Below are 13,701 nucleotides of genomic sequence, written 5' to 3'. Positions count from 1 at the left end.
CTTCCTGTATATAGCCTCATTACTACCTGGTACTTCCTGTATATAGCCTCATTACTACCTGGTACTTCCTGTATATAGCCTCATTACTACCTGGTACTTCCTGTATATAGTCTCATTACTACCGGGTACTTCCTGTATATAGCCTCATTACTACCTGGTACTTCCTGTATATAGCCTCATTACTACCTGGTACTTCCTGTATATAGTCGCATTACTACCTGGTACGTCCTGTATATAGTCTCATTACTACCAGGTACTTCCTGTATATAGCCTCATTACTACCTGGTACGTCCTGTATATAGCCTCATTACTACCTGGTACTTCCTGTATATAGCCTCATTACTACCTGGTACTTCCTGTATATAGCCTCATTACTACCTGGTACTTCCTGTATATAGCCTCATTACTACCTGGTACTTCCTGTATATAGCCTCATTACTACCTGGTACGTCCTGTATATAGCCTCATTACTACCTGGTACTTCCTGTATATAGCCTCATTACTACCTGGTACGTCCTGTATATAGCCTCATTACTACCTGGTACTTCCTGTATATAGTCTCATTACTACCTGGTACTTCCTGTATATAGCCTCATTACTACCTGGTACTTCCTGTATATAGTCTCATTACTACCGGGTACTTCCTGTATATAGCCTCATTACTACCTGGTACGTCCTGTATATAGCCTCATTACTACCTGGTACGTCCTGTATATAGCCTCATTACTACCTGGTACTTCCTGTATATAGCCTCATTACTACCTGGTACTTCCTGTATATAGCCTCATTACTACCTGGTACTTCCTGTATATAGCCTCATTACTACCTGGTACTTCCTGTATATAGCCTCATTACTACCTGGTACTTCCTGTATATAGCCTCATTACTACCTGGTACTTCCAGTATATAGTATCATTACTACCTGGTACTTCCTGTTTATAGTATCATTACTACCTGGTACTTCCTGTTTATAGTCTCATTACTACCTGGTAGTCCTTGTATATTGCCTCCCTGGTCTAAAGTAGTGCACTACGTAGGGAATAGGGCCCTGGTCTAAAGTAGTGAACTACGTAGGGAATAGGGCCCTGGTCTAAAGTAGTGCACTATATAGGGAATAGGGCCCTGGTCTATAATAGTGCACTATGTAGGGAATAGGGCCCTGGTATAAAGTAGTGTACTATATAGGGAATAGGGCCCTGGTATAAAGTAGTGCACTATATAGGGAATAGGGCCCTGGTCTATAATAGTGCACTATGTAGGGAATAGGGCCCTGGTATAAAGTAGTGTACTATATATGGAATAGGGCCCTGGTATAAAGTAGTGTACTATATATGGAATAGGGCCCTGGTATAAAGTAGTGTACTATATAGGGAATAGGGCCCTGGTATAAAGTAGTGTACTATATAGGGAATAGGGCCCTGGTTAAAGTAGTGCTCTATATAGGGAATAGGGCCCTGGTCTAAAGTAGTGCACTATATGGGGAATAGGGCCCTGGTTAAAGTAGTGCTCTATATAGGGAATAGGGCCCTGGTCTAAAGTAGTGCACTATATGGGGAATAGGGCCCTGGTCTAAAGTAGTGCACTATATAGGGACTAGGGTGCCATTTGGGACACAGAGTGCGTCTACAGTACCTGATTCTGTTGTTATTGAGGTGGAGGAAGTGCAGAGTGCTCATCTGGTTGATACCAGGGGGAACCGTTATGAGCTGGTTGTGGTCTAAACACAGCTCCGTCATGGAGGCGTAGGTGCCCAAGAAGGACTGTGGCTCCACTCCCTCCCCATCCAGCTTGTTGTGGGACAGGTACAGGTGCTCTATCCCCGGCTCCATGTGGGCGAACACAAACCCTGTATTAAAACATACAGCAAGATGTACGTTTTGTATTCCCAGAAGATAAGTACTTAACAGAATGAAATCTTTCCAAAGCGATCCTGGATGGTACATACCTGGTATTCTCTCAATCTGGTTCCCTACCAAGACCAGGTGGACCAGAGCTCTGGGCAGGTAGGATGGGACCAGGTACAGACGGTTGTAGGACAGGTCTATGGACTCCAGGTTCCTGATGGGAGGAAGGGAGAGAGAGTGGGAAAAGTAAACCAGAGGAAGGGAGGGGAGAAAGTGAGAAATTAGTTTTATGTCGAGAAAATAAAGCTACACAGGAATGTGAAATAAACTGAGTGGACAAAACATTAAGTACACATGCTCTTTCTCTGACAGACTGACCAAGTGGATACAAATGAAAGCTGTGATCCCTTAATGGTGTCACCTGTTAAATCCACTTCAATCAGTGTAGATGAAGGGGAGGAGACCTGGTTAAAGAAGGATTTTTAAGCCTTGAAACAACTGAGAAATGGATTGTGTGTCATTCAGAGGGTAAACGGACAAGACAAAAGATTGAAGTGCCTTTGAACGGGGTATGGTTGTAGATGCCAGGGGCACCGGTTTGTGTCAAGAACTGCAACGCTGCTGGGTTTTTTTCACACTCAAAACAGTTTCTCTTGTGTGTCAAGAATGGTCTACCGCCCAAAGCACATCCAGCCAACTGTTGGGAAGCATTGGAGTCAACATGGACCAGCATCCCTGTGGAACGCTTTCCACACCTTGGAGAGTCAACATGGGCCAGCATCCCTGTGGAACGCTTTCTACACCTTGTAGAGTCAACATGGACCAGCATCCCTGTGGAACGCTTTAGACACCTTGTAGAGTCAACATGGGCCAGCATCCCTGTGGAATGCTTTCAACACCTTGGAGAGTCAACATGGGCCAGCATCCCTGTGGAACGCTTTCAACACCTTGGAGAGTCAACATGGACCAGCATCCCTGTGGAATGCTTTCGACACCTTGTAGAGTCAACATGGACCAGCATCCCTGTGGAATGCTTTCAACACCTTGTAGAGTCAACATGGGCCAGCATCCCTGTGGAACACTTTCAACACCTTGTAGAGTCAACATGGACCAGCATCCCTGTGGAATGCTTTCGACACCTTGTAGAGTCAACATGGACCAGCATCCCTGTGGAACGCTTTAGACACCTTGTAGAGTCAACATGGGCCAGCATCCCTGTGGAACGCTTTCAACACCTTGTAGAGTCAACATGGGCCAGCATCCCTATGGAACGCTTTCCACACCTTGTAGAGTCAACATGGGCCAGCATCCCTATGGAACGCTTTCCACACCTTGTAGAGTCCACATGGGCCAGCATCCCTATGGAACGCTTTCCACACCTTGTAGAGTCCACATGGGCCAGCATCCCTGTGGAACACTTTCCACACCTTGTAGAGTCCACATGGGTCAGCATCCCTGTGGAATGCTTTCGACACCTTGTAGAGTCAACATGGACCAGCATCCCTGTGGAACGCTTTCCACACCTTGTAGAGTCCACATGGGCCAGCATCCCTGTGGAACACTTTCCACACCTTGTAGAGTCCACATGGGTCAGCATCCCTGTGGAACACTTTCCACACCTTGTAGAGTCAACATGGACCAGCATCCCTGTGGAACACTTTCCACACCTTGTAGAGTCCACATGGGTCAGCATCCCTGTGGAACACTTTCCACACCTTGTAGAGTCCATGTCCTGACTAATTGATGCTGTTCTGAGGGCAAGGGGGGGGGGGCAACTCATATATAACTTTACTATAGTTTCTTTGTAATATATGCATTGAAAAGAAGACTTCTGAAATCCTCTAGTTTTCTTACTTGTGGTTGATCCATGCTAGAGGTGCTATCCTGGACTCCTCCAGTCTGTTGTGTCTCAGTGAGATCACGTTCAGGTTAGTGGATTGGTTGAAGACGCAGTCGGATATCTCTTCTATCAGGTTGTTCTCAAGATAAACCTCCTGCAAACAGAACGATAAAATGAAGAGTATTTATACACAATGGAGATGCACTGTTTGCCGGAGAGGCCCTTTGCTCCTCTAATAGACAACAATACAAATGTAGCTCACTGTAATTGGATGTATGTGATGACAGGCTGTACAGGATGTTATGTGATGACAGGCTGTACAGGATGTTATGTGATGACAGGATGTACAGGATGTTATGTAATGACAGGATGTTATGTGATGACAGGATGTTATGTAATGACAGGATGTACAGGATGTTATGTGATGACAGGATGTTATGTGATGACAGGATGTACAGGATGTTATGTAATGACAGGATGTTATGTAATGACAGGATGTACAGGATGTTATGTAATGACAGGATGTTATGTAATGACAGGATGTACAGGATGTTATGTAATGACAGGCTGTACAGGATGTTATGTGATGACAGGCTGTACAGGATGTTATGTAATGACAGGCTGTACAGGATGTTATGTGATGACAGGATGTTATGTGATGACAGGATGTTATGTGATGACAGGATGTACAGGATGTTATGTAATGACAGGATGTTATGTGATGACAGGATGTACAGGATGTTATGTGATGACAGGCTGTACAGGATGTTATGTGATGACAGGATGTTATGTGATGACAGGATGTTATGTGATGACAGGATGTTATGTGATGACAGGATGTACAGGATGTTATGTGATGACAGGATGTTATGTAATGACAGGATGTACAGGATGTTATGTAATGACAGGATGTTATGTGATGACAGGATGTTATGTAATGACAGGATGTACAGGATGTTATGTAATGACAGGCTGTACAGGATGTTATGTGATGACAGGATGTTATGTGATGACAGGATGTTATGTAATGACAGGCTGTACAGGATGTTATGTGATGACAGGATGTTATGTAATGACAGGCTGTACAGGATGTTATGTGATGACAGGATGTACAGGATGTTATGTGATGACAGGATGTTATGTGATGACAGGATGTACATGATGTTATGTAATGACAGGCTGTTATGTGATGACAGGATGTTATGTAATGACAGGATGTTATGTAATGACAGGATGTACAGGATGTTATGTAATGACAGGATGTTATGTGATGACAGGCTGTACAGGATGTTATGTAATGACAGGCTGTACAGGATGTTATGTGATGACAGGATGTACAGGATGTTATGTGATGACAGGATGTTATGTGATGACAGGATGTTATGTAATGACAGGATGTACAGGATGTTATGTGATGACAGGATGTTATGTGATGACGGGATGTTATGTGATGACAGGCTGTACAGGATGTTATGTAATGACAGGATGTACAGGATGTTATGTAATGACAGGATGTACAGGATGTTATGTGATGACAGGATGTTATGTGATGACAGGATGTACAGGATGTTATGTGATGACAGGCTGTACAGGATGTTATGTGATGACAGGATGTACAGGATGTTATGTAATGACAGGATGTTATGTGATGACAGGATGTTATGTAATGACAGGATGTACAGGATGTTATGTAATGACAGGCTGTACAGGATGTTATGTGATGAATGACAGGATGTTATGTGATGACAGGATGTACAGGATGTTATGTGATGACAGGATGTTATGTGATGACAGGATGTACAGGATGTTATGTAATGACAGGCTGTTATGTGATGACAGGATGTTATGTAATGACAGGCTGTACAGGATGTTATGTAATGACAGGATGTTATGTAATGACAGGCTGTACAGGATGTTATGTAATGACAGGATGTACAGGATGTTATGTAATGACAGGATGTTATGTAATGACAGGATGTACAGGATGTTATGTAATGACAGGATGTTATGTAATGACAGGATGTTATGTGATGACAGGCTGTACAGGATGTTATGTAATGACAGGATGTACAGGATGTTATGTAATGACAGGATGTTATGTGATGACAGGATGTTATGTAATGACAGGATGTACAGGATGTTATGTAATGACAGGATGTTATGTAATGACAGGCTGTACAGGATGTTATGTGATGACAGGATGTACAGGATGTTATGTAATGACATGATGTACAGGATGTTATGTGATGACAGGATGTTATGTGATGACAGGATGTACAGGATGTTATGTAATGACAGGATGTACAGGATGTTATGTGATGACAGGATGTTATGTAATGACAGGATGTACAGGATGTTATGTAATGACAGGATGTTATGTAATGACAGGATGTTATGTAATGACAGGATGTACAGGATGTTATGTAATGACAGGCTGTTATGTGATGACAGGATGTTATGTGATGACAGGATGTACAGGATGTTATGTAATGACAGGCTGTACAGGATGTTATGTAATGACAGGATGTACAGGATGTTATGTGATGACAGGATGTTATGTGATGACAGGATGTTATGTGATGACAGGATGTACAGGATGTTATGTGATGACAGGATGTACAGGATGTTATGTAATGACAGGCTGTACAGGATGTTATGTGATGACAGGATGTTATGTAATGACAGACTGTACAGGATGTTATGTGATGACAGGATGTACAGGATGTTATGTGATGACAGACTGTACAGGATGTTATGTGATGACAGGATGTACAGGATGTTATGTGATGACAGGATGTTATGTGATGACAGGATGTACAGGATGTTATGTAATGACAGGCTGTTACAGGATGTTATGTGATGACAGGATGTTATGTAATGACAGGATGTTATGTGATGACAGGCTGTACAGGATGTTATGTAATGACAGGATGTACAGGATGTTATGTGATGAGAGGATGTTATGTAATGACAGGATGTACAGGATGTTATGTAATGACAGGATGTTATGTGATGACAGGATGTTATGTAATGACAGGATGTACAGGATGTTATGTAATGACAGGATGTTATGTGATGACAGGATGTTATGTAATGACAGGATGTACAGGATGTTATGTAATGACAGGATGTTATGTAATGACAGGATGTTATGTAATGACAGGATGTACAGGATGTTATGTAATGACAGGATGTTATGTAATGACAGGCTGTACAGGATGTTATGTAATGACAGGATGTACAGGATGTTATGTAATGACAGGCTGTACAGGATGTTATGTAATGACAGGCTGTACAGGATGTTATGTAATGACAGGATGTACAGGATGTTATGTGATGACAGGATGTTATGTAATGACAGGCTGTACAGGATGTTATGTAATGACAGGCTGTACAGGATGTTATGTGATGACAGGATGTACAGGATGTTATGTAATGACAGGCTGTACAGGATGTTATGTGATGACAGGATGTACAGGATGTTATGTGATGACAGGATGTACAGGATGTTATGTGATGACAGGATGTTATGTGATGACAGGATGTTATGTAATGACAGGATGTACAGGATGACAGGATGTTATGTAATGACAGGCTGTACAGGATGTTATGTAATGACAGGATGTACAGGATGTTATGTAATGACAGGATGTACAGGATGTTATGTGATGACAGGATGTACAGGATGTTATGTGATGACAGGATGTACAGGATGTTATGTAATGACAGGCTGTACAGGATGTTATGTGATGACAGGATGTTATGTAATGACAGGATGTACAGGATGTTATGTAATGACAGGCTGTACAGGATGTTATGTAATGACAGGATGTTATGTAATGACAGGATGTTATGTAATGACAGGATGTACAGGATGTTATGTAATGACAGGATGTTATGTAATGACAGGATGTTATGTAATGACATGATGTACTGGCTGTTTTGTGAAGCAGAGCTGAGTGTTGAGGTCAGCGTATTTGAGCCACTCTTTCCTTCCTGACACCTTGTCTTTAACCAAAGCGTGAGAGTGAGTCGTGGAAAAGGCTTATCAAGAAAAGGGCTGTCGTTGCTTCACTGTGTTTCATTGAAATGTACAGATGTGTATTGTCCACTTATCAGCGAAAAACCACACCGTGTTTATGACACATTTATTCTTATTAAGATTAATAAATGCATTTCTATGGCTTATACAATATTTCATGTTATATAAACTCAGCAAAAAAAGATGTTGACTGTGAACTGACGTTTTATTTTCAATGACTTAACATGTGTAAATATTTGTATGAACATAACAAGTTCAACAACTGAGACATAAACTGAACAAGTTCCACAATGACATGTGACTAACAGAAATGGAATAATGTGTCCCTGAACAAAGGGGAGTCAAAATCAAAGTAATGTAATGTATCTGGATGTGGCCACCAGCTGCATTAATGTACTGCAGTGCATCTCCTCCTCGTGGACTGCACCAGATTTGCCAGTTCTTGCTGTGAAAGGATGTTACTGTGATTCCACCAAGGCACCTGCAAGTTCCCGGACATCCCGGCTGGCTCAGGATGTCACCCTCCGACAGGATGTACAGGTCCCAGACATGTCTGACAGGCTGTACCCTGTCACCATCCGTAATGACAGGTCCCAGAGGATTTCTGGGGGATGACAGCCCTCACCCTCCGATCCAACAGGTCCCAGATGACAATGGGATTGAGACCGGGATGTTATGTCCATGGCAGAACACTGACATTCCCGTAATGACAGGATGTTCACAGAACTGGTGCAGTATGGCTGGTGGCATTGTCATGCTGGAGGGTCATGTCAGGATGAGCCGGCAGGAAGGGTACCACATGAGGGAGGAGGATGTCTTCCCTGTAACACACAGCGTTGTCATGCTGGAGGGTCATGTCAGGATGAGCCTGCAGGAAGGGTACCACATGAGGGAGGAGGATGTCTTCCCTGTAACGCACAGCGTTGTCATGCTGGAGGGTCATGTCAGGATGAGCCTGCAGGAAGGGTACCACATGAGGGAGGAGGATGTCTTCCCTGTAACGCATGGGGTTGAGATTGCCTGCAATGACAACAAGCTCAGTCCGATGATGCTGTGACACACCACCCCAGACCATGACGGACCCTCCACCTCCAAATCGATCCCGCTTCAGAGTACAGGCCTCAATGTAACGCTCATTCCTTCGACGATAAACGCGAATCCGACAATCACCCCTGGTGAAACAAAACCGCGTCTCGTCAGTGAAGACCAGTTTGTCCTGTCTGGTCCAGCAACGGTGGGTTTGTGCCCATAGGCGACGTTGTTTCCAGTGATGTCTGGTGAGGACCTGCCTTACAACAGGCCTACAAGCCCTCAGTCCAGCCTCTCTCAGCCTATTGCGGACAGTCTGAGTACTGATGGAGGGATTGGGCGTTCCTGGTGTAACTCAGGCAGTTGTTGCCATCCTGTACCTGTCCCACAGGTGTGATGTTCAGATGTACCGATCCTGTGCAGGTGTTGTTACACGTGGTCTGCCACTGTGAGGACGATCAGCTGTCCCTCCCGTCTCCCTGTAGCGCTGTCTTAGGCGTCTCACAGACAGGACATTGCAATTTTTTGCCCTGACCACATCTGCAGTCCTCATGTCTCCTTGCAGCATGGCTAAGGCACGTTCACGCAGATGAGCAGGGACCCTGGGCATCTTTCTTTTGGTGTTTTTCAGAGTCAGTAGAAAGGACTCTTTAGTGTCCTAAGTTTTCATAACTGTGACCTTAATTGCCTACCGTCTGTACGCTGTTATTGTCTTAACGACTGTTCCACAGGTGCATGTTCATTAATAGTTCATGGGAAACGGTGTTTAAACCCTTTTACAATGAAGATCTGTGAAGTTATTTGGATTTGTTATGAATTATCTTTGAAAGACAGGGTCCTGAAAAGGGGACGTTTTATATATGAATATATATATACACACATTTTTTCCCTTAAAAGTATAATTTTTGGTTATTTTGGTTATCCTTAAATACATGTCATTTTGTCCTTGAAACATTTTATTGAAAGACTATAGAATTCCATTCATTCCTATGGAGGACTGGGGAGGGCCAATATGGCCGACCGGTGGCTTCAAAGCCTCTCCATGGCCAATACATAGCCTCAGTAATCCAGGGTTTATATACATCTTTGGATAAAAACGGATAACTCTCACCAGTAGAGATGGAGGCAGGCCCTGGGGGACGGTCCTGAAGTGGTTTCTGCCCAGACGGAGGTAAGAGAGCTGAGAGAGGGGACTGAAAGCTTGATGATCCACGGTCCCTTCGTTCAGGACATTTCCCTCCAACTCCAAGATCAACAGGCTACTCAGACCTTTCAGAAATTACACAGCAGTGAAAACATTTTCCTATAAAAGTCTCTCTGTGCTGGTTATGGTTTCAGCCACTTCCACTAACAAATATTTACGTTTGTGCAGTTGAAACATATATATTTTTTTGATTGAAGCATTGCAGTTTTACCAATATTTTTTTCCTGAAATGGCCCCCCAAAAAAGTACTTTGAAAATGTTTGTCCAGTAACTCGTAACATGTAGATTTGTTGTTTACTTTGGTTACCTTGGAAGCTGTTCTCCTCGATGCCTTTGAGGTGGTTCTCGTTGATCTTGAGTTCCTGTAGTGTTGATGGGAGATCTGTTGGAACCGTCTCTAGGAGGTTGTTGTCCAGGAATAGACGGCTCAGGAACTTCAGGCCCTGACCAACGATCATTAACAACATTAAACCACGTCCGTCTCTGGGGAATTTAAACAACTCTAACCAAATTGGAAAATAAAGCACTTTATATATCTAGATAGATGTTCTATCGTTGCCATGGTTATAGTGATGGAAAATAATCTGTCATTCTGTGGAAAGGGGAAACCGACAAAGAAATGTCAATATTGTACATTGGAAGGTAACAGTCACAGTATCACACCTGGTTTGAAATACGTATTGGGACTATTCTATTGGTTCCATTAAAGAAGGCAAGCTAAATCAAGCGCACCTAAAGTATTGGAAAAGAAAAACGATCGATGTTGTCACAATATTTTTGTTAACGAAATCAAGGGTTCTTGCTGTAGAAATGTCCTGATTGTCGCACCTCACCTCTTTCTGGAGATATAGTACCTCGGTGGATCTAGCTGGCTGGAAATAGGTTTCTCTCTCCCTGTTCCCCTGAGGTTTCTCTCTCCCTGTCCCCCTGAGGTTTCTCTCTCCCTGTCCCCCTGAGGTTTCTCTCTCCCTGTCCCCCTGAGGTTTCTCTCTCCCTGTCCCCCTGAGGTTTCTCTCTCCCTGTTCCCCTGAGGTTTCTCTCTCCCTGTTCCCCTGAGGTTTCTCTCTCCCTGTCCCCCTGAGGTTTCTCTCTCCCTGTCCCCCTGAGGTTTCTCTCCCTGTCCCCTGAGGTTTCTCTCTCCCTGTTCCCCTGAGGTTTCTCTCTCCTGTCCCCCTGAGGTTTCTCTCTCCCTGTCCCCCTGAGGTTTCTCTCCCCTGTCCCCCTGAGGTTTCTCTCTCCCTGTCCCCCTGAGGTTTCTCTCTCCCTGTCCCCTGAGGTTTCTCTCTCCCTGTCCCCTGAGGTTTCTCTCTCCCTGTTCAAATGAGGTTTCTCTCTCCCTGTTCCCCTGAGGTTTCTCTCTCCCTGTTCAAATGAGGTTTCTCTCTCCCTGTCCCCCTGAGGTTTCTCTCTCCCTGTTCAAATGAGGTTTCTCTCTCCCTGTCCCCCTGAGGTTTCTCTCTCCCTGTTCAAATGAGGTTTCTCTCTCCCTGTCCCCCTGAGGGTTCTCTCTCCCTGTCCCCCTGAGGTTTCTCTCTCCCTGTCCCCTGAGGTTTCTCTCTCCCTGTCCCCTGAGGTTTCTCTCTCCTGTCCCCCTGAGGTTTCTCTCTCCCTGTTCAAATGAGGTTTCTCTCTCCCTGTCCCCCTGAGGTTTCTCTCTCCCCTGTCCCCTGAGGTTTCTCTCTCTCCTGTCCCCTGAGGTTTCTCTCTCCTGTCCCCCTGAGGTTTCTCTCTCCCTGTTCAAATGAGGTTTCTCTCTCCTGTCCCCTGAGGTTTCTCTCTCCCTGTTCAAATGAGGTTTCTCTCTCCCTGTCCCCCTGAGGTTTCTCTCTCCCCTGTTCCCCTGAGGTTTCTCTCTCCCTGTTCAAATGAGGTTTCTCTCCCCTGTCCCCTGAGGTTTCTCTCTCCCTGTCCCCCTGGGGTTTCTCTCTCCCAGTCCCCTGAGGTTTCTCTCCCTGTTCAAATGAGGTTTCTCTCTCCCTGTCCCCTGAGGTTTCTCTCTCCCTGTCCCCCTGAGGTTTCTCTCTCCCTGTCCCCTGAGGTTTCTCTCTCCTGTTCAAATGAGGTTTCTCTCTCCCTGTCCCCCTGAGGTTTCTCTCTCCCTGTCCCCTGAGGTTTCTCTCCCTGTCCAAATGAGGTTTCTCTCTCCCAGTCCCCTGAGGTTTCTCTCTCCCTGTTCAAATGAGGTTTCTCTCTCCCTGTCCCCTGAGGTTTCTCTCTCCCTGTCCCCCTGAGGTTTCTCTCTGTCCCCCTGAGGTTTCTCTCTCCTGTTCAAATGAGGTTTCTCTCTCCCTGTCCCCCTGAGGTTTCTCTCTCCCTGTCCCCCTGAGGTTTCTCTCTCCCTGTCCAAATGAGGTTTCTCTCTCCTGTCCCCCTGAGGTTTCTCTCCCTGTTCAAATGAGGTTTCTCTCTCCCTGTCCCCCTGAGGTTTCTCTCTCCCTGTTCAAATGAGGTTTCTCTCTCCTGTCCCCTGAGGTTTCTCTCTCCTGTCCCCCTGAGGGTCCAAATGAGGTCTCTCTCCCTGTCCCCTGAGGTTTCTCTCTCCTGTTCAAATGAGGTTTCTCTCTCCCTGTCCCCCCTGAGGTTTCTCTCTCCCTGTCCCCCTGAGGTTTCTCTCTCCTGTCCCCCTGAGGTTTCTCTCTCCTGTTCAAATGAGGTTTCTCTCTCCCTGTCCCCCTGAGGTTTCTCTCTCCCTGTTCAAATGAGGTTTCTCTCTCCTGTCCCCCTGAGGTTTCTCTCTCCCTGTCCCCCTGAGGTTTCTCTCTCCCTGTTCAAATGAGGTTTCTCTCTCCTGTCCCTGAGGTTTCTCCTCCCTGTTCAAATGAGGTTTCTCTCTCCTGTCCCCCTGAGGTTTCTCTCCCTGTCCCCCTGAGGTTTCTCTCTCCCCTGTCCCCCTGAGGTTTCTCTCTCCCTGTCCCCCTGAGGTTTCTCTCTCCCTGTCCCCTGAGGTTTCTCTCTCCCTGAGGTTTCCCCCTGTTCAAATGAGGTTTCTCTCTCCCTGTCCCCCTGAGGTTTCTCTCTCCCTGTTCCCCTGAGGTTTCTCTCTCCCTGTCCCCCTGAGGTTTCTCTCTCCCTGTCCCCCTGAGGTTTCTCTCTCCCTGTCCCCCTGTTTCTCTCCTGTCCCCCTGAGGTTTCTCTCTCCTGTTCCCCTGAGGTTTCTCTCTCCCTGTCCCCTGAGGTTTCTCTCTCCCTGTCCCCTGAGGTTTCTCTCTCCCTGTCCCCCTGAGGTTTCTCCCCCTGTCCCCCCTGAGGTTTCTCCCTCCCCTGTTCCCCTGAGGTTTCTCTCTCCCTGTCCCCTGAGGTTTCTCTCCTCCCTGTTCAAATGAGGTTTCTTCTCCTTGTCCCCCTGGAGGTTTCTCTCTCCTTGTCCCCCTGAGGTTTCTCTCTCCCTGTCCCCTGAGGTTTCTCTCCCTGTCCCCTGAGGTTTCTCTCCCTGTTCAAATGAGGTTTCTCTCTCCCTGTCCCCCCTGAGGTTTCTCTCTCCTGTCCCCCTGAGGTTTCTCTCTGTCCCCCTGAGGTTTCCTCCCCTGTTCAAATGAGGTTTCTCTCCCTGTCCCTGAGGTTTCTCCCTCCCTGTTCAAATGAGGTTTCCTCTCCTGTTCCCCTGAGGTTTCTCTCTCCCTGTTCAAAATGAGGTTTCTCTCTCCTCCCCTGTTTCCTCCCCTGTTCAAATGAGGTTTCTCTCTCCCTGTTCCCCTGAGGTTTCTCTCCCCTGTTCCCCTGAGGTTTCTCTCTCCCTGTTCCC

General features: G+C 45.7%; 2 protein-coding genes across 3 annotated transcripts in view; one reads left to right on the top strand and one right to left on the bottom strand.

Annotated features, from left to right (window-relative positions):
• The window catches only part of cenpp (centromere protein P), a 228,831-nt gene that overhangs the window by 179,185 nt on the left and 35,945 nt on the right, over positions 1 to 13,701 (top strand). The window lies entirely within an intron of this gene.
• ecm2 (extracellular matrix protein 2, female organ and adipocyte specific) overlaps positions 1 to 13,701 on the bottom strand; it is a 47,617-nt gene that overhangs the window by 2,340 nt on the left and 31,576 nt on the right. The window contains exons 7-11 of the mRNA XM_065004575.1: positions 10,267 to 10,402; positions 9,867 to 10,024; positions 3,699 to 3,838; positions 1,946 to 2,058; positions 1,633 to 1,846 (exon numbers count right to left, since the gene is read on the bottom strand). Coding sequence (XP_064860647.1) covers positions 1,633 to 1,846; positions 1,946 to 2,058; positions 3,699 to 3,838; positions 9,867 to 10,024; positions 10,267 to 10,402 — 761 coding nt within the window. The remainder of the gene's footprint in view (positions 1 to 1,632; positions 1,847 to 1,945; positions 2,059 to 3,698; positions 3,839 to 9,866; positions 10,025 to 10,266; positions 10,403 to 13,701) is intronic.

The sequence above is a fragment of the Oncorhynchus nerka genome, linkage group LG2 (genome assembly GCF_034236695.1).
Source record: "Oncorhynchus nerka isolate Pitt River linkage group LG2, Oner_Uvic_2.0, whole genome shotgun sequence".
NCBI lineage: Eukaryota > Metazoa > Chordata > Actinopteri > Salmoniformes > Salmonidae > Oncorhynchus > Oncorhynchus nerka.
Note: the sequence above shows the minus strand (reverse complement) of the source record. Positions and strands in the feature narration are given on the sequence as shown.